Source organism: Sinohyriopsis cumingii, chromosome 6, assembly GCF_028554795.1.
Source record: "Sinohyriopsis cumingii isolate HCF-2022 chromosome 6, ASM2855479v2, whole genome shotgun sequence".
Classification (NCBI taxonomy): Eukaryota; Metazoa; Mollusca; class Bivalvia; order Unionida; family Unionidae; genus Sinohyriopsis; species Sinohyriopsis cumingii.
The window spans coordinates 40,183,678-40,205,521 of NC_142966.1; the positions used below are offsets into that span (position 1 = coordinate 40,183,678).

At 34.9% G+C, this 21,844-nt stretch overlaps 2 protein-coding genes across 3 annotated transcripts in view; one reads left to right on the forward strand and one right to left on the reverse strand.

Annotated features, from left to right (window-relative positions):
- LOC149796757 (uncharacterized) overlaps nt 1-19,107 on the reverse strand; it is a 57,149-nt gene extending 38,042 nt beyond the window's left edge. The window contains exons 1-2 of one of the 2 annotated variants that reach the window (XM_089961411.1): nt 18,779-19,107; nt 5,542-5,670 (exon numbers count right to left, since the gene is read on the reverse strand). In XM_089961411.1, the coding sequence (XP_089817537.1) occupies nt 5,542-5,670; nt 18,779-18,937 (288 nt within the window). In that variant the 5' untranslated portion in view covers nt 18,938-19,107. Of the gene's footprint in view, nt 1-5,541; nt 5,816-18,778 lie in introns of both variants that reach the window. The other variant, XM_089961412.1, reaches the window with a different exon arrangement.
- Nucleotides 19,108-19,447: 340 nt separating this feature from the next.
- The window catches only part of LOC149796758 (ras-related protein Rab-30-like), a 32,898-nt gene continuing 30,501 nt past the window's right edge, over nt 19,448-21,844 (forward strand). Inside the window, exon 1 of the mRNA XM_089961414.1 lies at nt 19,448-19,596. The gene's annotated coding sequence lies outside the window, so the exon portion shown is untranslated. The remainder of the gene's footprint in view (nt 19,597-21,844) is intronic.

Genomic DNA, 21,844 nt, shown 5'->3' on the forward strand with positions numbered 1-21,844 from the left:
CTAGCCTACTTGTTTATGCCACCGATCACCCCCATTTCTGAATCTGATTTTTCCATACAGACTTTTTAAATGCATGCAGGCAAAATGGCAGTCCTGCTGCAACTCAGTAAGCAGTTAATACTGATGTATATTACTTTGGCATGCATCTTACTCTGCACTTTATATTGGGTGTAGATCAAGTTAAAATGTACCAGTAATTTTGGGGAAAAAGTTCAGTTTATAATATTGGTTTGGTTGGTGTTTTATGGCACAGTTTACACAGGCAGGTTATTTAGTGCCCAAGTATTTGGAGTAAAGTGCATTGCACAACAAAAACACCCTGGTAGGTGACACAGCCTGGTCCAATGATAGAATTCAAGCATGTACCCTTTGGTCACGAGACCAGCATGCCAACCAGAGCAGTAGAAAAACTGTGCGACACAAAAATATATCAACACAGACTAATCTATCACGTTTCATTTTGTGTTTTGCACACACTCCTGCTAGAAAGGTTTTTGCCATAACTTATTTTTAAATTTGGTTTTAGGGATTTATAAACTACTAAAATATGCATCAACATGTGCCAGCAAATATTTTTTTGTCATGCTTTAAATGTTTCATAAAAATGTCCAAGTCCAGCAAGTTCTCAATGTTTATAACAATGAAACTGAAAAACAGTTTCAATTGCCCAAATATCCTGTCAGATCAATTACATATGGAAAATGACGTTGTTACCATATTTCAAATGTCTATTGGTCAATTACATATGGAATATGAGCTTGTTACCAAATTTCAAATGTCTATTGGTCAATTATATATGGAATATGATATAGTTACCAAATTTCAAAGGTCTATTGGGCAAGAAATTACATATGGAATATGACATAGTTACCAAATTTCAAATGTCCATTGGGCAAGAAATTACGTATGGAATATGATATAGTTACCAAATTTCAAATGTCTATTGGTCAAGTAATATTTGTACAACACGCAAGAAAGGTTTTCAATCAAGAAGTCAAAACAGATTGCCAAATTAAACCAGAAAATGGGAACAATACTTTGGTAGCCTCAAAGTCTGATCAAGTCATCTACTAATGCATGAAAACAGGGTACTAAATTTTTAAATATCAATAGTTTTATGTGCAATCATGCCAACAAGCTTCATACAATCCACAAAGGAAGTACGGACAGAGCAAGAGAAACAAATCAAAATGCTTCCTATGCAGAAAATGGAGACATCAAAACGACATTTATCTCACTTCTGCCAATTTGTGACATCATTCTGTACATTCATTTCCTTGACAACTGTTAATGGCCAAGTAGCTTTTTTCTTTATTTAAGAAAAGAAAAATGAGATGGTTGAGGACAACAACTAGCAGCATTTTGAATTCAGAATTAAACTGAGTCATGGGTATATTCAAATATGAGCAAACTGTTTACCAAGATTAACTAACATTGCGTGTTCTATAAAATTGGCTTCAAAAATATTTTGTCTGCAATGAAATTTCATCAGTTCAAACTGAAACTGTATGGTACATTTATAACATCTTTTTCCCAAGTAACAAGACAGAATTTTAAACATCTTTACACTCAGTTCTATCCAGAAGGAAAACTGGGGTAGCACCGACAGTGTGAAGACGAACTTTGATGTAGCATGTTCCATCCACGACTTTGTTTAACAGCAAAACCACCACCTGTGATTCAATGTACCACACTAGACACTTCACATGTTGAACATGACAAAATGGATACAAGTTTCTTCATATACTATTTCTGGGTAGAACATTTGTAACTTTCTTTTCTCCATATAACTTTTGAACAAACTATTGGCCTATTGGCTTCAAGGTCTTTTGTCGGTTATGTTTGCAAACTGATTTGCCAAAAGAATGTTAATTTATAAAAACGTAGTTCCATCAAGTACAAGTCCCTTGCATGTACAAAATGAATGGGAAAAAAAAAAAAAAAAAAAGGTGTGCACCAAGGTTATTCTTATTTCCTCAATCAAATTTGTAAACAGACGCAGGCATATTTAAATGTTTTGGACCATACATTATGTATCCTCCCTGGCTTGTTTGTGTGCTCCACAAGAATGTACAATGAAAATGTGTTGTTTTTTATCAATGCATTTGCAAAATCACAAGATATATTTGAGAAGCTGGTATAAAAACAGTTTAAAATCCAATTTGTGATTAGCATCATTTTATAAAAGGGTACCAGATCAAGAAAGGAATTGTTCACATTAGATGCTGTGAATTCATGTAGGCTCTGTAATAATTTAACAACTTTTAAAGATCTGGCAAAATAGAAGTTCCCAAATATATGCATAAAAAGTACATTAAATAACCCACCTTATGTTTAGTAGGTACTAGCAGAGCATATAGTTGACTCTGCCTGGCAATCATTTATGAAGGGTCTACATGATCTGGACCTTTAGTTGATGTACGTCGTTTTGGGGCTATTCTTTTGTATACAAATCACAATGTTCTCGTACGATTACTCTTCTTCGTAAACCTTTAAGCAAGAAAGCCACAAACTATGGTCATGGACTTTGCTCTTTATATTTTCACCCATCTTTGATTGCACATCAGAATCATTGGTCAAATACTGAAAAGTTTGTATGGCATGATGGTTCAAATTTTGGTTAGCTATCTCTTTTCATGGATTAAGTTATGTAAATGTTATGGACCATTTTAGAAATAATAGCCATATTGGCTGGCAGACTTTTGAATGTGATCAAGCTAGGACACCAAAATCTTTGTTTAAAACTAATGATGGTATTTTCTGTAGTGTATTTAAATGGTCTCCATGCCATGTGCTGTCAAATTTGAACATTTTCAAGGATTTTGGAAAACGTGTCTTTTAAATATTTGAGTGATGGTGGCAACATTTGATGGTAGATTGAAATATGCTGTACGAACTTTACAAGCCTTCATGTAAGGTTGCTCCGTGCCCAAGTTTGAATAAAATTGTTCTGGCAGCTGTTTTAAAAGTTCAAATTGCCAACTGTTAATGGCCACTTCATCATAACATAGGTTCATTTAGCCTTATGGCATAGCTAACTAAATACCATTTTTCTTCTTTAAGTGACATTGACCTTAAAATCAAGACTTCTTTCTTTCAAGATAGTCATCCAGAAGCTTTGGTAAACTTAAATATTTGACTTGTGGCTAAACCTTTGCATCTTTCAGTTAGAGACCGTAACTCACAGTTCACAAGACACAAGAGACTTCTGCTGCCAAGTGCAACCCATGCACAAAACTTGGCTTGTATCTATGGTGTACAAGTAATGTCATTATGTAGAAACCATTTATGCTTTCAGTCAGTGACAGTGATCTTTGGGCCAAAAAAATGCTTATTCTTCAGCCTCTGCACCACATTTAATTTATTTTTCAAGATCTCTTGCACAGAACTAATGTTATTTTGCAAAAAACACATTCTTATTTCAACCAGTGCCATGACCTCTGAACCCAAAATCAAAGGAATTTTCATTGCTCCAATTGCAAGCCAGCCACAAAGTTTTGGACAAAGTCTGAAACATTCATTTTACTGTGCAAAAGCCATCTTATTTGTCGAGTTAGTGACCATGACCGACTCCCACTGAAAGTATGTGCTGCAGAACAGTGCAGAAACCATTTTCTTCAAGTCATTGCGACAATAACCTTTTGACCCTGCAATTTACAGGATTCTCTATTACCTAAACTGTAAGCCATCCAGAAAGTTGTGTAATTGTAGATGGTGAAATTTTTTAGTACACATAAATAAAATAAGCAACAGATGGACAGAAGGATGTCACAAACTGATCGTTATCAACCTTGTTAAATGGTATGAACATTTACCAACAAAACCAAAATGAGTCATTAAAGAGTTTTAAAAAAATAATTTTAAGTAATAATTATGCATCTCATTTTCTCCTGCTTCATCTGCAGCCTTGAAAAGCTTTCGGTTGCACTGTTATCTGCTGAATTTACCATGACATCAGTCATATTAATTATTTAAATTAAATAATATATTGTCCTTTTCTTAAAAACATGCAGCACTCTTGACGTTTCACACTGGTTCCTCTTCTAAGTCATGATGTGGTAATACTAGATGGTTCTTGAAGTAAAGCTTCAGTTCTCACTCGTTGCTTCATGTACAGTTTCTGTTCTCAAATAGGAGTCATGCATTTTCTTCAAAACAGGCAGACTAAAGCTTCTATTCAAATGTTCCATTTCAGCCATCTTTTCTTTTCATATCCGAATGTGCACACTATTATCACAATGTCCAGTTTAAAAAAAAACAAGTCTTTCTGTAGCTCAATAGTATCATCGGACTGCATAGAATGAACTCTATAAAGACGAAAGAACAGATGTCCACACATTCCAAGCTCTGCATGAAAATAGCATCCAGATTACTTCTTCAAAAGGAGACTTCTGTTGTATCTAATCATCATGCAATGAATGACATTCTATTTCACATTAGTTATACACAACTTCTGATATCTACACTTCTCCCAAGGTACTGTAAATTTCTCTAGAATGTTTTTCTCCACCATTTACATGCTCGGGGGTCCTCTGGTGTGTATTATACCGTTAGTAAAACGAATTAACTGAAACCATTAAAACCAAGGACATCCAAAGCAAATACTTGTAAATACTTCATATTAATAATGCAATAGTTGTATGATTTTCCTTACAAGAACATGGGATTTTTTTCTCTCCAAAAACTGATGTCCATTTTTTTATTATTAATTTTTAGTGAATTATTTCTGCAGGCCGAATTTTTTTGTCAACACCATATCTTGGGTCATTCAAGTTCATTATGTAGCATGTGGTCATTTACTGCCCAGAAAATGCAGCACATACACAGAATGTTATATTTATGTTAAAGTATTGGGTAATGTATGGTTTTGATTTACTGTTAAATAATCAATGACACTGCTTCAATTAATGATGACACAACATAAAACAAAACAAATTTCCAAAGATTTTTTTTTTTATAGGTTCAATTTATTGGAGCAAGCTTGTCTCCAGCATCTGACAAGGTAAATTCGGCAGATCTGTGCAACCTTTTATTTAAGAACTAAGATGGATTTGAGAAACATCTTTTGTACCCCATTCATCATGCATCAGAATCACATCGTGAATCCATTTGTACATGTCAACATCAGTTTTAGTGTGGAACTGAATCTAGGATGGCTTCAAGTCTTAAAACTATCTTCCTTCTGTGTTGATATAGAACATTTTCTAATTTTTAGACATCATTTTAGAAAAGACTGGCTTTGTAAAGTTAGAACTTGTAAACATTCCAAAATGACAATTCAGTACATTGTGTATGTATGTATGCTTGTGTGTATTGTGAGAGAAAAATAGCAGGGAGGAAAAGAGAGAGTGCAAAAAATGAACATCCACTAACTTTGAAATTCTTCAAACAATTCAGCTGTAATCGACTTTTATGTAACAGCTTGGTACGACCGACTAAAATACATTTCTTAGAGAATCTTTTATTGGTGAACAATAGCTGTATACCCCTTTCCAAAGAAAAATACAATGTTTTATTTCCCTTAGTCATACTTATCCTAACCTTTTCAAAGACTGAGGTAAAGGTATGAACTATATTCTTCATTAACAAAGACTTGTACGAGGAGTGGGGGAGGTTCTTTACGATCGAGTCTATCAGGTAAATCGCTGGTAACTTTGCATTTGGCTTCACCTGGCAATGAGAAAATGAAAACATTGATTATAGAGAAATAGCAAGTCTTCCTGAAAAAGTGGAAACTTGTGTTAAACTGCATCCTTCTTCATACAGTCACAGCTCAACATTACATCAATCATGCTGTCTACTCCAGCTGTAGAAACTGAAAAGTGAAGAAAATAAAAAGTCATTACAAAAGTACAAAGAAAAGTGCTCAATGTACTTAACATTTCAAAATTTAGCTTTTTAGCTGAACAGAAATTATGGAGACATGTTCTTTTTGTTGAATCAATATCTTTGTATACACATTTTAAATTAGGTACCAAAATTACAGAATCAAGTTAATTTACTCATAAGCATTAGAAATTTCATAAATACAAAATGCATCACCACGAAGAAATAATTAGCCAATCATAAATAGTAGTATAGGTTTCTTTTACCTGCAAAATGTTCATTCTTTTAAAGCTATGACATACATAACAATAGAAAATTCCATGGCTAATGGAATACCCCAACATCCACCTTGCAGATTATAACCTGGGGTCCTAACCTGCAAAACATGTCCCACAAAAGTATGTATTGAGTTTGGTCAAAGACGTGACAATGCGACTCGTTGCAATTTTTTAAAAATTTAACTGTAGACCCTCCCCCCAGGAGATAGGGACACAAAGGCATACAAACCAAAAAAGATTAAGAACCCTAAATACATAAAATATTTTGATGTAAACCATACATTTTTAAAGGTACCAGACCTTTTCAGCTGAAAAATCACAGATGCTTCACCAGGCATAAAGGTTTCCCCAATTAGTCAACTCCTATGTCATGCTGGAGGGCATAATGGGTAGAGCCTACATCCTAATCCCATGGGAATAAGGATTTAGTTTGCGTTTCATGGTAATGCAAAACAAGCTGATTATTCAGTGCCAAGTGAATTGTTGTAATGGGCCTTACCACTAGACACAGAATGGTAGGATTTGACTTAATGAACTTTCAAAACTGAGACACTCGTATTGTTGGTTGGGTATTATGTCAAATTCAACATACCAACTATCATGCCCAGAAATCTGCAGCCATGTGCCATTCCACTGGACACAAGGCAGCTGACCCAGCCTGGCTTTGGCAAGTATTGAACTTGACATACTTGGATTGCAAGTCCAACACTCAACCAAGTTACCACTGTGCCATAACAAAAATACATCAGTTCGACCCATCATCATCAATTTTTTTTACACAATCACAGATATAACATATGAAGAATTTATGTCAATATTTGTAAACAATAAATAGTTTAGTTTTAACTAGAATATTTAACAATTACAACAATCATTCATGGTTATGTTCAAACTAGGCAGTGAAAAATCAACTATAATACCTTTTTGACTGTGAAGTCACCTTCTTAGTCTGAAAAAAATGTACACTTCAACATTTAGGGATGAAACACATTGAAAATATGGCTTGAAGTTGTGACCTTGTACTTCCTATCAGTTTTCTTGGCGAGCTAAGATCACACATTCCTGAAAGCACTTCATTCTAATTTTAATACGGAATGAACATTCCCAAGGCTAATGCAGTGCAATTTAAAGTTTTCACCCATGAATCTTGCCAACACCTTGTCATACAAGTTTAATTAGACCCTAACTGAATCTGTACCAATGGATTGCCAACTTGAATTATTACAGAGACTGCTATTAGGTTATCGTTTCACTGGAAAGTGACTCGGCAAGACATTATTCAACTGTGAAGACTACCAATGAATTAAATAATTTTATTTCAGAAAAAAGTATATATATAAATATGTGCAGAAATTACCCAAGGGTATAACTGAGTTCAGCATGACCTCATCCACCAAAGAGACGACAATACAACCACCCAGAACCAATTAACGCAATGTGGTGCTTGTTTTTTTTAAAATACATATCCTGAACAATTATTACATAATTTAAAAAATTTGTTGCTGCTCTATTACTTTAATTTCATCAATCAACACACAGTACATCTAAACACTGTGCAACTGTAGTAGTTCCTTCATGTCATATTAGCCAACATTATGCTTGACAGCTAGGAATCTAGATCTGATTAGCCTTGGGAAAAGTAACATTTGTTTTCAATTGCTGATAACGGATACCCATGTACTTTTGTATCTCGCTATATAATTCTTGGATCTATATGCATTTTCCTTTTTCTGGACTTTGATATATTTATTTTGTAAAGTTCTTTTCCGAGATAGTTTGTTTTGCATTCACGTCGAGCACAATTTGCATCCCAATTTGTAACAACAGCAGTGTCATTTTGAGATAATAAGCCTGGCAACAGACATATGCACTCTGGTGGCCATTAAACTCCAAAAAGCTACTAAATCTGTGCAAGAACCAGCATTTCAGATGTTGTAGATGGCAAGTCAGTGGAGATTCGTGTTTGCCCCCTTAAAGGGCAAGCCAGACCAATAAAAGCTAATCATTCACAGCATCAAGGTGGATCATAGGTCAAAAACATAAACTTGTGCTGTTTTTTTTTCCTTCTAAGTCACAGAATCAAATTTTCAACAGCTTCAAGAAGGGTTTTGTATCTGTCCAAAATACATTTTTATTTAATATTTACCAATACCTTAAATAAATACGCATTCCCCAAAAAAATATTCATGCCTTTTTCTCCCTCAAACTCTAATGTTTTCATCTGAACCAAGAAATAACACTTCTTCTGACTCAAATGTATTATGAAATGGATTTAACCTTGCTAGGCATTTACTCCTTATTTAGAACAAAAATCTAATGACACTCCCCCCACCCCCCACCGAACCTTTTTTTTCTGTATGTGTGTGTGTTTGTGATTTGGATTTTTAACATAGCTTTAACAATTTTTCAGTCATATCAATACGATGTCTGCAATGTGGCAGTTTAAAGTGATGTCTAGCACTGGGGCATCATGCCACAGATATGTAGCATGATGTCCCACGCAGTCACATTATCCTGACACCAGGCCGACCAATCCTAACACTAACCTCTTAATGCTGAGCACCAAGTGAGGCTGCTGTTAGTACCATTTTTGTAAGTCTTTGGTACGACTCTGCCGGGGTGAAATTTCTGTATAAATTTACACTTTTTCACACTTCTTATATGATAGGAAACAAATGGTAGTTGTTGACAACTTATTTTTATGAAAATTGTACATTTACAGCAATGAGAATTGTAACAATGGTACCATAAAGCAATTTTTTTATTTCTTTATGCAGCAGCTTCATAAAGCTTGCCTCATGTAACTTGACAGATACAACTAATATTTACGAGCTGCAACTTTCAAATGCTTTAGTGAAACAAAAAATGATATCGCTGATGCTGCTGCCAAAAAAGTGGTACCTGTATGTCACTATAACTCGGGCCCATTTCCCAACATAAAAGCTAGTAATTAAAGTTAAGGCTTATTTTTAGCCATTCAATGTTCTTGTTCTGATGTTTGTTCAAGAAAAATAATCAATCTTACTAGTTTAATTGTTTTTAACCTTCAAAGAAAAGAATTTTTTAAAATCCTGGTTTAAAGTGAACCACAGATCACGTCACACACAAAATTAGGTGGTCAGTCGCTGAAGGCATGAAGATGACATTACTGGTACTTAACTATTAAGTCAGTCCATTCCATGGGAAACTCAGTTTAATTTGGCTTGATCTGTTCCAGCTGGATTTACTGGAAATTGTAGTGAAACACGTCCTGCCCAAATGCATGTAGGCTAGAATAAACAGTCAGTCATCTTACATCCCTTACCACAACAGTCTAAATGTCAAACCACAAGGGTTGCACTTTTTCTTATATAGAAAGTGCTCTGCAGGTAATTGATTATCTAATCACAATCATCACATTTAATATAATACTGATGTCTGGATTAATGTACAAGGTTATTCACATAACTAATTGAATGTTACGGAAGGTTTGGTTTCCATGAAAATGTCAATCTTTCATTTATGCTTCTTGCTGAACACATTCTACCTCGGCATGTATTGCTGTGTTAAGAATGTGAAACAAACTTTGTCCAGCAATGATGAATTCCAATTCCTGTTTTCTTTCCCAGTAGTACGCTATGTTGCCAAGATGAGATAGAAAGAGTGAGAGAAAGCTGGGATACAAACGTTCTTTCGTCTTGCTCTCTAAAACACAACATTAATATTCTGATAGCTCCCTAGTAGCCATAAGCAAGAGTAGCTGGCCAAGAATTCTCAGCCAAAATGAATTTTTTTGGGATTAAATTCTCTCATGTTATTTCCATATGAAAATGAATGTTCTTAGGTTTCTGTAGTTTTGCATCTTCATCCATATTTGATCACACAGCAGAAACATTTATCCAATATTGAAATGCACTTGTGCAAGTGTGCTTTGTGTTAATGCTGTCCAAACTCGGATTGGCACTGGCGACATCTGATTGTAGATCAACATTATTTGCGTAACGATTTTCATACATAGAGCTCTGTCAATTTATTTTTGGAAGAATTAAGCATTTATATATTTTTAACAGGTCACCATAACTGAAAGCAGATCAACATTTGTACAAGCTTGAAAAGACTATGCCAGGATAGTCTATGCCAAGACTGGTTCAAACTGGTCAGGACATTTCAGAGAAGCTGTAAATAACTAATGTTGATGGATGGACAGATTTTTTTACATATTTTTTTTACGACAACAGGTTGACATCATCTGTAAAAATGATCATCCTGTCAGGATGCTTTATGTTAAATTTTGATCAAATTCTGTTCTGTGGTCGTGGAAAAATCATTTTAAAGCATTTCTACTTTTTAGTAACTGGCCATATTTGATGATAAATCAGTATAATTCTTTACAAATTTTGAAGTCATTTGTGCCAGGATACATCGTTTGGCTGAAATTAGTTTTGTGCAGTTTGAGAAGTGAAAGACAGCAACTGTTAACAAACCATAACATGAGCTCATGTAGCTTCAATTGTTGGTGGACTAAAAATGTGGTCGCAGCAAAGCATCGCAAATGATTTCAATCAGGAGTATAATGAATCTGTATTAGCCATCTATGAAATACATATATTTTAATTTAAATTATGAACTGTCTCACTTCACCTATGCTGTTTCAAAGCCTTATTTGCACAGAATAGCAATATCAGGCAACACTGTGGTCATGGTTTGTATGGAAGATGGAGTAGTCTAGAAACTGGTTAAAATGATAATGTCAGTTAAAGTAGATTAGTAATCCATGTTAGAATATAAATTCTATTTAATCCAGAGACGCAACCAGATCTGAGCGCTCATCATCTTAGTCTTTCCAATAGACTGCACAAAGTCTTGCAGAATTAGCAAATTTCAATAAATAGAAGAAATGATTTAACTTTGTGTTGAACGCAAACAATGCTGTAATGACACTGCAATACTTTTATTAGTCTTATCCAAGCAGACCGCTTTCATGTCTATACTGCATCTCAGTTAAATCATAGTCGGGTATAAAAAAGCCAGCCTTCTCTGTAATGTTTGGATGAGTTTTGTTCCAAAAGCAACTTGATTCTTAGCCATGCAAGAGCCTATTTAATAAATACCAAGCATATGTTAACCAAAAAACAATTTATATAAGTTTGTCAACTAAAATGCAGAGGGTCGACTTTTCAGGCATTTGGAACAGTTTCTCAAATCTGATTCTGCTTGGTTGACATATTTATCATGTAACTCAAGAGACAGTTTTTGTGTCGTATACTGCCTTATCTTAAACGTAAAACAAACAATATCATTAGAAAAAACAAGTACATGGTACATGAAAAGCCTAATAAATGTGAAAAATAAAAACAAGTATTCCCCTCCATATTTAAGTAAGGCTCTTATTCTTTGTGTGTTAAGAAATGAAGACAGATTAGAAAAGACTGACAGAGGTATCAGTGTCAACAGGTGTATTCTTCATCAAAAAGTATTTTTTTTAAATCAGGTTCAAGGTTTTCCACAGGAAAAAGTCATGGGCATGGTGCCACTACGAGAAACTCAGACAAGACTGATTCTAGTTTCCTCCAATACAACTGTTTTTTTTTTTTCAAAACAAGTTCTTTGAATAGTTTAATAGTTTGCAAGAAAATACTGGTCCTTGTGGCGTGCACTATCAGGAATGTTCAGCTAACTATACATCTGAAAATTATGTAAATTTATATTATCAGACTTGGTATCAACAGGCTTTCAGGTATGTAATGCATAATGGCACCACCATGACTAAATGGCTGAGGAGAACCTTGGGGTTACCTTATCAGTGACATTTCAGTTTGCATGGTGCGAACAAGAGTAAAAAAAAAAACTACACAAGAATTAATGTCAATCTTTATTTACACATACCAAATAAACAAAATAACACAATTATACTGGCTGAAAAAAAAAAAAACATTACAATTTTACCATAACCACAATGAAACTTTTCAGATTAATCTCTCAAAACTTTTATATATGAAAAATATAATAAAGGAACAAATTTTACGAGATTTTTGGACCTGATGAACCATGCTAAATATTTGAGTCAAGAAATCAATAAATTTCACTGCACTCTAGCAGATTATCTGTGTAAATTGACATAAAATGGACCTCAAATTTTAAATTACTTCCATCTTTCAGAACAAGTTAGATAAAAAGAATGAATTGGGAAAGTGAAAATAGAATGGCAGTTACTTAGCAAAAAATGCTTAAATTTCTAACATAAGGTCAAAACATACTGAAGATTTATAGATTCTGTCACTGACAGAAGATAAATTCACAGGGACCTGTGGTTACAATCTTTATCGATATCGGTACTCTATATATAAATAAAATAAGAGGTACGAGACTATCCCAATGTTGGTAGATTGGTTATTTTTTTTATATATATAGAAACTCCATGCAAGAACACATGCACAACACCATTACCTTTAAAAGTACATAAATACTATGCTTGCAAGGTCTGAATCAATAAAAGATGTCAACTATTTCACTCCTACTTCCAGTAATTACTGCATTAAAACTTACTTCATAGTTGGATTGATTAAAAGATTACAGTACACACTCCAATTTATGACCAATCATCATCAGAAGAAAATGAAGGCAAAGGTCATAAATGTATCGGACAGATCTAGTTGTACTATTAGAATGCTTCTTTAAATCATTTTTGTAATCAAGCATCAATTTTGATTCTTATTCAAAACCAAAGACTAGCTACGTTTGGCAACTTACAAATTTCAAACAGCCACTAGTTTTTAACTAGGTTGGCTTATATCTATGTTTGATGGGTAACAGAAGCATTATAACATATTCCACACTGCAGATGCACAATCCACTGTACCCTACCTTGTGCAAATTAGAACTGTCAGCAAGTTGAAACAAAATAGCATGTGCTGCTACAATCTTGTGAATCCTGCATCTGAAATGTTTAAAAGAATTGGCTAATGCAGTGATGGCACTATTACGAAAATAAAAGATTTGTAATGGACACTTCAGCCACAATGGCATCCAGTTCAGTTTCATGAATTGCAGTTCCAATCCCTATGCCTTTATGCAAGACTTCAACTTAATAATTTCCATGTTCTTATATTAATGTGTGCTTGCTGCAGTCGTCTATCCCGCCAAAATAGGCTCAAATCCAAGTAACACAAGATGAAATAATTACAACTCGCTGTTCCTTTCTTCTTCGTTTTTACAAGGTTGATTGCATCCTAGATATAAAAAAAATTGCCCGGTCATTTTGCATAAATAAGGGAAGCTGGATAGTGTGAGTTTTTGACATTGCCCCCAATCCTATTCTGGAGAAACAGTCATCCAAACACCTGGATCTGATAGCAAATAGAGTATTTTTGCTGCTGCTACACATGTCCATAATTTAAGGGCCATTTAAGTATGCCTTGATGTAAAATCATGAGGGCTGCCAGTCTGCTATTGAAGAACAAATCCTCCAGGTTTCAAAGGGGGCACTGTCATACTTCTAGCCCAAGTACTAGAAAATCGGTCATTGAAGTGACCGACAGTCAATCAAATCATTACAGAAGTAGCAGTGAAACATGTCTAGAATAGATTCTGGCCCTTCAATAATTTTCACACATGAAAATGAATGATGCATGCGGGATGGAATTGAGACACAAAAGCACTGGAAAAAACATTCTTACAGCATTAATTTGGTAAAGTGCTAAGAAATACATCTTGGAGTGTTCATTAAACTGCAAACACGAGACAAACCAGAAAAATTCAATAACATCACAAGAAAATACCAATCTCGCTCAAAAAAACACCAACTTACCACTACCCATCTCTGCCTCTTAATAGAGAATGTGTGCCCATCAATTATTTACTGATACTACTGTGTTATACCAGGCAACTAACCTGAACCAGGACTCAAGAGCAACTCCGGCAAATAATGCTAAGTGTTCAAAAGCATTCACATTGCTGATAACAACTGAACATATGCACAGAAAAATATGTAGAGTTTATTTTGGAACTGGAAAATGTATTGTCACCAACTTCCAAAAAAGGGTTATTTTCTTCAGGTGGTTGGCATTTAAAAGGTTGGGTTTGTAGGTATGGTGCACAATTTTCATACATTCTGAATATCTGCAGTGAGTTGAACAAGTAGTGAATGTACATCCTATAACAGAATGTACAAGCTGTACATCTACGTGCCTGTTCGAAAGTGTGTGAAAATGTGGTGGTAGGGTTTAACGCCATTTCTCAGCACACAATAGGCTATACATGGCGGCCAGTATTAATGGTGGAGGAAGAACCCGAGAAAACCCTGGAAAGAACCACCGACCCACTAGAAGCTACTGGCAAGCCTTCTCACACTCACATTAGCCGAATCTGAGACTCGAGCCCACGCAGAGAGAGGAGATAGCAGTGATTCATAATGGAGAGCGCATTAGACCACTCGGCCACCCGTGAAAATGTAAATGCTCAAATATAAATTAATGTTTAGCTTGCCAATTAATTGTAATCATATGACAGAAAATTAATGTGCTTCAAATGGAGTTCTCAAGAGATTCAAAGCTGGGGTTGTTTCTTATTCATGAAACAAAGTAATGCTCAAGATTTCTTACAACTTTTGTAGATTTATTCTCCTCCTCTGAATTCTGTTTAATGGGAGTCAGAAGGTCTGAATGATTACTGCTGGCAAGTCATTGCTGAGCAAAAAGGCCAAGAAGAAAATATACTCTAAAAATTTTTTTTTTACAATTCAATGAATAAGTAAATGGTGTACATCTCATAGTTCAGTGCAATACTTTTTTATATAACAGCCACAACCATTTTTAGTTTCCTTCACAAGAAATATTACTGGTGATGATTGATATTTCCCTTTATATCACTTTATTTTGCAAAGAATTTGTGTTTTCTATATGATCAGAATGTGGCTCAGCCTGCCAAAAAGTTCAAGCTCAAGTTTTCCTGTGGCTGGGCTTTTAAGCTTACAAATGGCCTTTAAAGATGCACTTTTTGTCCAGCCACTGGTGGGATCTCATTAATCCAACGTCAACTTCTTCTATCAAGTCAAAGATCTAAAAACAATCTAACCTTGAATCAGTTGTGCCTCTCCAAGCGTAACATCAGTGATTTGTTAGCTCTGCAAGTTCATATTGATTCTGCACAATTGCATTATTGTTAGTGAGGTGCAAACTGTAAAAATCAATTTGTAATGGAGAATGCACTATGTAGACAATTGTGACGGGCAAATCAAGGGTAATTGAGACTAAGAGGCTGTTGCTCCAGACTACATGAATGCACCAAAAAGCTACAGGATGAAATTCCCACATGTCCTAAATGGTTCAAATTTAAATTCCAAACCTCAAAACCTGAGGATACACGTGGAATGACCCCCCCCCCCATATAAATGTTTGTATTTATCAAAATATTACCAACACTAAAATGCCTTTATTATCTAGAATTAATATTACTGTATGCTACAGCCATTAACAGTCGATGCAAACAAGAAAAGACGCCTTTCCATAGCATAATAGGTGATTATCTCCCTAGCTTTCAACGTCATCAAAAGGCCTTAATCAGAGGAATAACATAATAGTGAAATGCTGATCATGTGACAAAATCCATCCGTGCAACAGCTTAAGTTCCAATCTGGAATCATAGTTCAACACTGGTTCACCCTTCCACGATTTCAACAACTTCTCATTTTCCTTCCCAGGGTATTAATTTCTCTATGGAATACTCTGATGTTATTTCGGAAACAGAATGACCCAATTCTTTGCAATGTTCACCAACTACAGTATGGAGTTCTCTCTTGGCGTACAGGTGGTGTTCCTTAACTCTTGTTTCCAGGCTTCTAGTGGACTCCACATTCCAGAAATCATTACTTTGATGAAGGCCTTGTTGTAAAGTCAAAATCTAAGGAGTATTATCCTATAATGCTACAGAAAAATCTTTAGTTTGTTTAACTGCTTTTTATTATTAGAGAAAAACTGCTTTCTCGTGTAATGAATCTTGCTTTTACTGTGTATCTTTTTTTTTTGGAGGGGCACAATGGGGTTGAATAAATAACTTGAGGAATATAATGTCAGATATTGTGAATTTATTTATGCACTTATGACTGCTTATGGGACTGGATGCCGCATATTATGTATCAACTTACATGGTGAAGAAACCGACTGGTGTCAGTAAATACTAAATTACTTGTAAAACCACTTTCATACTCCTTTTAAATGACTTCTTGAAAGAAAATCTCAAACAAACAAAACATTTGGGAAACTGCAATTACTAGTGATCTAAATGGAAGAAATGTGCAGCTATGCAACTTCAAAAACTTAAGCCCTATTAAGACACTGCGCATCATCCTCACCTAAAACATACAGAATTAAAATTTTAAGGACTAGTCCAGGATCATTAGGCAAATGTATTCCAGTTTGAAACAGACAAAAGTCCAAGAGCAAGCAACCAGATTTGTTACACCCAACAATAATGAAAACATTTATAAATTGCTTTGCATTCTTTTTAAATATTTTGAAAAACAGGTTGACCGAATATGATAGTTACATATGTAGTGTTTTATTTTACCAAACCTGCAATGAGTAAACCTTTTATTACAAATGTTAAGCAAAATGGCCTAATCCTGAAAACCTATTGAGTTTTAAAAATTAATAAACGTTTTGTCCGAACTATACTCTGGTCACCTCTAATCCCCTAATATGCATCTGTCAATGTGACTTCTCAAATTAAAGTGCAAGTCATAATGGTCATGTATTGTACGGGTCATGTACTATTTCAGTAATGGGTCCATAAAAAAGAAGACTTCATTACAAATTTGTTTAGATGGTGATTATTCACATTAGTTGGATCTTCATTCTTCCAGATTCAGTTGGAAAGTCATTTACGTGCCATGGAGAGAAGGTTGCACTGTGATATCATAATAGAAGATACTACCTTGTATTGTACCAATTAAACCAGTCTGTTCTTTTCTGGACCCCTTTTGTCACTGGTCACTACAGTAAAAATCCTTAGCTATCATTTTCTGGAGGAAGTTAATAAGAACTGAATAGACATTAACTGAATATATTAGTATTCGTTGACTGAGGTATCAAAGTAAAAAAATATATCAAAAACGGGGTGGAAAACTTTTAAACAAAAGCATCCATGTTAATAGCTATGAATTTTACAATGGTGGCTGGACAGTAAACCAATTCTATCCTGGGTCACATTCCTTGGCTGGCCTGTTCAAAAATGTGTCCTGGAACAGTGATGTGAATAAATAATGAACTTGCAACGAATACTGGATCAAACAGCAGAGAAATAAACTGAATAATTAACATCTCTGACCATTTCATTTACAGGTAGAGGCATGTTTTCTCTCTCACTATAATAAAGGCCTTTTTTCTGCAAGTCAGTTCAAGACTAATTTCGTCAGCTATTTTATGACGATTATTTAATTACATTCACCACCACCCAAAAATGACATGGTTGCCCCTTTTAAGGTATGTGCAACCACAGAGGCTTATTGTTCCTTACAAATTAACTATCAGCCATACAAGGCAGGACACCATCTTCTTTCTACACGACCTTTTTAAGAATCAATGCTGGTTATTTCAAGCCACATTTTGCTAAGCGTAATAAATTTGGTACCAATGTTTAGCTCAGGCATTCAAATTTGTATGCATACGTACAGTTTGGCTTATGATCATTGCTTTTAAGTAATGTCACACCATTTCCCCACGCTACCGCTCAACATGACCAGATCGCGCTGCTTAACATGCAAGAGCAGTGATCCACATGGACTAGTGCCTTCTCAATGGGCAAACTGAAAATAGGCATGTCATTTTCCTTTAACCAAGGTGAGGGCAGCATCCAATTCAGCGAGTTACTCTTGCTCATTATAGTATCAATATGTGTAGCTTTCACTGTCATCATAGGGAGCCATATTCAATCTGAATTGTACTGGACCACACCTTTAAGCTAATTCTGTCCAAAAATGTCTACGTACTTTAACATTGATTTTGCCATATGCAGGTCTTGGGACATTTAAATAATGACTATCCAAAGGAATATGGATGTATACAAATCCAAATTAAGCGAGTACTTACCACTTAAAGGTATACTGAACTAAATTATAAAAAATGACACCCATCACGAAAATAATATATTGTAAATACCTATATACTATAAGCAGGCACGATCATGGCCATGTGCAGTAGTGTGGGAAATGGTTTGAGATTCCTTAAAAGTCGGATAGCAAGCCAAACTTTGGATAGACATACAAGTCGAATGTCTGAGCTAAACATTAGTAATTGCACTACGTGAAATTTAACTTGAAATATCTGCGTCATTTCTTAAATAGGTCATGCAAAAAGTGTCCACATTTATCTTTTTATATCGTACGTGTGACTGATAGTTTAAATGTAAGCAACAAATACGAGAGCCACTGCATAAAGACACTAATTACTATTTGATACTGCACACCCACCACCATGACCATATGACTCGCATTTCAAATAATAATCAAAATGAACGTGATAGCTCATACTAAACACAACCAAACCCGTTATTTTCAATAAAAATGAAAAGGATTAAATCATTACCGTGGTACAAATACAGAATACCTATCTAAACAAAATAACCTCAGGTCCCTGTGGGTAATTACTGTATAATGTTTCAAAATACTCTCATGGAAAAAGATAAAATAAACCAAATAAAACCTTCTGAATATGCGCCTCAATGACGCGAACAATCTCAGGCGCGTATTGTTCGTGATCTTCAGCCAGCATGGTCAAGAAGTTTATCTGCGGTTTGCTGTTCATATTTAGCTCTTCTAGGGCGTTCGTATACTCTACTATGGCCTCTTCTGGTGTTGCCATTTTGCCGTTGTTTGGTGATAGGTTTGTTTACAAAGTCAGCGAAATGCTAACGCTAAATCAGTCTTTGTAAATCATAATTTTCTATGATTATTTTTTTCTTCCAAACTTTCCTTATTTCGTCAATCAACATGGAGGATAACTGAAGGTCGCGTGACAACAAGCCAGTACGTGACGTCACTACATAATTGATTGGTTGAAAGGCGCTGGTTATAAATATCATCCACTCAGCGTTGAAATTAATGACATCATTCTCTTTTCTTTTTTTTTCCACTCAAAAAATCCTGTGTAAGTCCTGAGTGTTTCATTTAGTAAAATAAGCTTTTAATTTTAATTTGGATGAGAAGTATTAAAAAAATACCTTTTTCTTTCTTTGAACTAAAAGTAAACTTTTAAAAAAGGGCATGGATTCAAATAACTGTTCGGAATGAGTTTCTGTTTTTATTCAAACTATTTTGTCATATAACTTGAAACCAGTCAACTTCCTCTTATTTATTTCCTGTTGGCTGTCTGCTAGCCAGCTATTTCATGCGTCTTTAACTTCTATTTACTGAAATAGACCTACGACGATTCACAGCATACTGAGAAGATTTTGAACTTAATATGAAGCAAATTTTAGTTGATTTTGTAGCGTAAAATCTTTTGATTCTTAATTATTTACGGTAAACAATGTTATTCATTATGCTACACTGCAGACATACGGAATATATTCTTCGTTTGGCAGATATGTAACTAGGATTTGGGGGCACATATAGCATAACATAGATTATCAAGTTTAGTATGTTGAATCAATTGAGGATATTTAATAACTTCGCGTACCAAACATATAATTCAAGTTATTTAGGCAGCTTGAAAGTTTGGTTAGCACGTCCCGGTGTACGCCCCTACCTATTTTAAAAATTAAAAAGCATCATCTTAATCAAAATGCACAAAACGTTCTCATTTCATATATCAACATATTGTTTCTGACATGATTGTAGCGGGGGGGTGGGGGGCTAACACTTTCAACTTAGTGGCGTTTCAATCTAAACGGAAGTTCTAGATCTAAACAACAGACTGCTCACTATTCTTTCAGTAACAACCATATCGCCTGCGTCCAATATTTGCAATGTTTTAACATTTCTGAGACAAATTGAACAAATAGAAAGGAGGGACTTTTATATACATGTGTTAAAAGTGGTGTAACTCTAAAATTTACAGAATTATTGAGATTATAAAAGAAAGTGAACTATATCGCATCTGTTGGCTTCAGAACATATTTGCCCACACATATATGGATGTGTTACTGTTGTTGTTGTTGCAGGGTTTTACGCCATTTTTCAGTGCAAGTTGGGCTATACATGGCGGCCAATATCAATGGTGGAGGAAGAACCAGTGGAAAAACCCCAGAAATAACCAAGCCACAAGAAGCTACTGGCTAGCTTTCTCACATACCCACATTGGCATACATGCCAACTATTAAGCTTTTGGTGTAATCATTATGCTTTTTTCCACAAAATTATGCATAAGCATATTTGGATTACACATTTTCGGTATATCCCCCTCCCAAAAGAATTAATAATTTGTTTTCTCAAATTTTATTAACATCCATTAATCCCACATACTGTATTCTATAAGACAGCTATGTAACTATGACATAAGAGCGTGCTTGTTTGGCCATAGACTTGCATGCACTTTCCTAACAGTATTGTTCTATTACTGTTATACAGCTGCCCTTTTTCCAAGAAACATCTGGTTTCTACTTTCAAACTTTTGACCATGGTTTCCATTTATAGCTGATGTATGGCTTAGTTGGGAGAGAACAGACTGGTTTTTCTAATTTTTAATCTTTGCTCACAGATTCTTTGTTCTAATTCATATCCTTTGCAGAACCAGTCTGTAGGTATTTGGCGCTAAAAGTCATCAGATTAATTATAGTTTATGTAATTGCGTTAGAGCAAAAATGTTTTTCAAATAATTTCACAGATAAATTAGAAAAATATGAGAAACCAATTCAAAGATGAATACATGAATTACATAATACAGCATTCTATTCTAGGCAGCTTTACACCCATTGCAGGCTGTGGGAAAATGATTTAAAATTGGTCATGGTGTTAAAACAAAGACAACTTCTTTTTTAAAGCAGAACTCAATTGTGAACACAAATTTTATAAATGCAGAGTCATTATTTACCGAGTTCTCAATACAGCACGAACTACCCCTAGCGCCATAGCGTTAGAAGACTACGTTGGTCCTTTGTTTAAACTAATGTTTCTTGATTCCAAAATTGCAGAAAATATGCATGTGCAAGAACAAAATTATGTAATATTGTTAGGTGTTTAGCAGAAAATACTTCACTTAAAATTTCAGAAGCCATGAAAATTGGGTCGTTTAATATTGCAGCAGACAGGAGTATTGATTATGCTGACAAAACGTTGTACCCAGTGTGCGTAAGAGACTTTGACAATGAAAAGGGCAAAGTCAGAGTGCCCTTCGTTCATTTCCAGAATTAACAATAGATTCCACTGGAGAAAACATTTTTGGTTTGCTTGATAATGCTTTGAATAAACATAAGTTGGCAGGACTGTATGAGGTTTTCAGCTGATATGCATCAGTGATGACTAGAATTTAAAAAGGAGTTGCATTCTATATTTTGAAAAATGTCTCCATCAGTGTACATATCATGTTATCCCTGTCATTTAATGCATCTTGCTGCAGGAAAGGCTGCCAATAAATTAGAAGAACTCTTAAAGTGTCAAGTTGGCATTCCACCTGACAATGTACTTTATGCAGACAGATTTGATGAGCAATGGCACCTTATTTTTCAGCTAAAAGACCCAATAACTGGAAGATATAAATTTCCTCATTTTTGTCAAGGAATATTGGTTCTTTACCATTCTAATGCTGACTGTGAGAGATTGTTCAGCATTG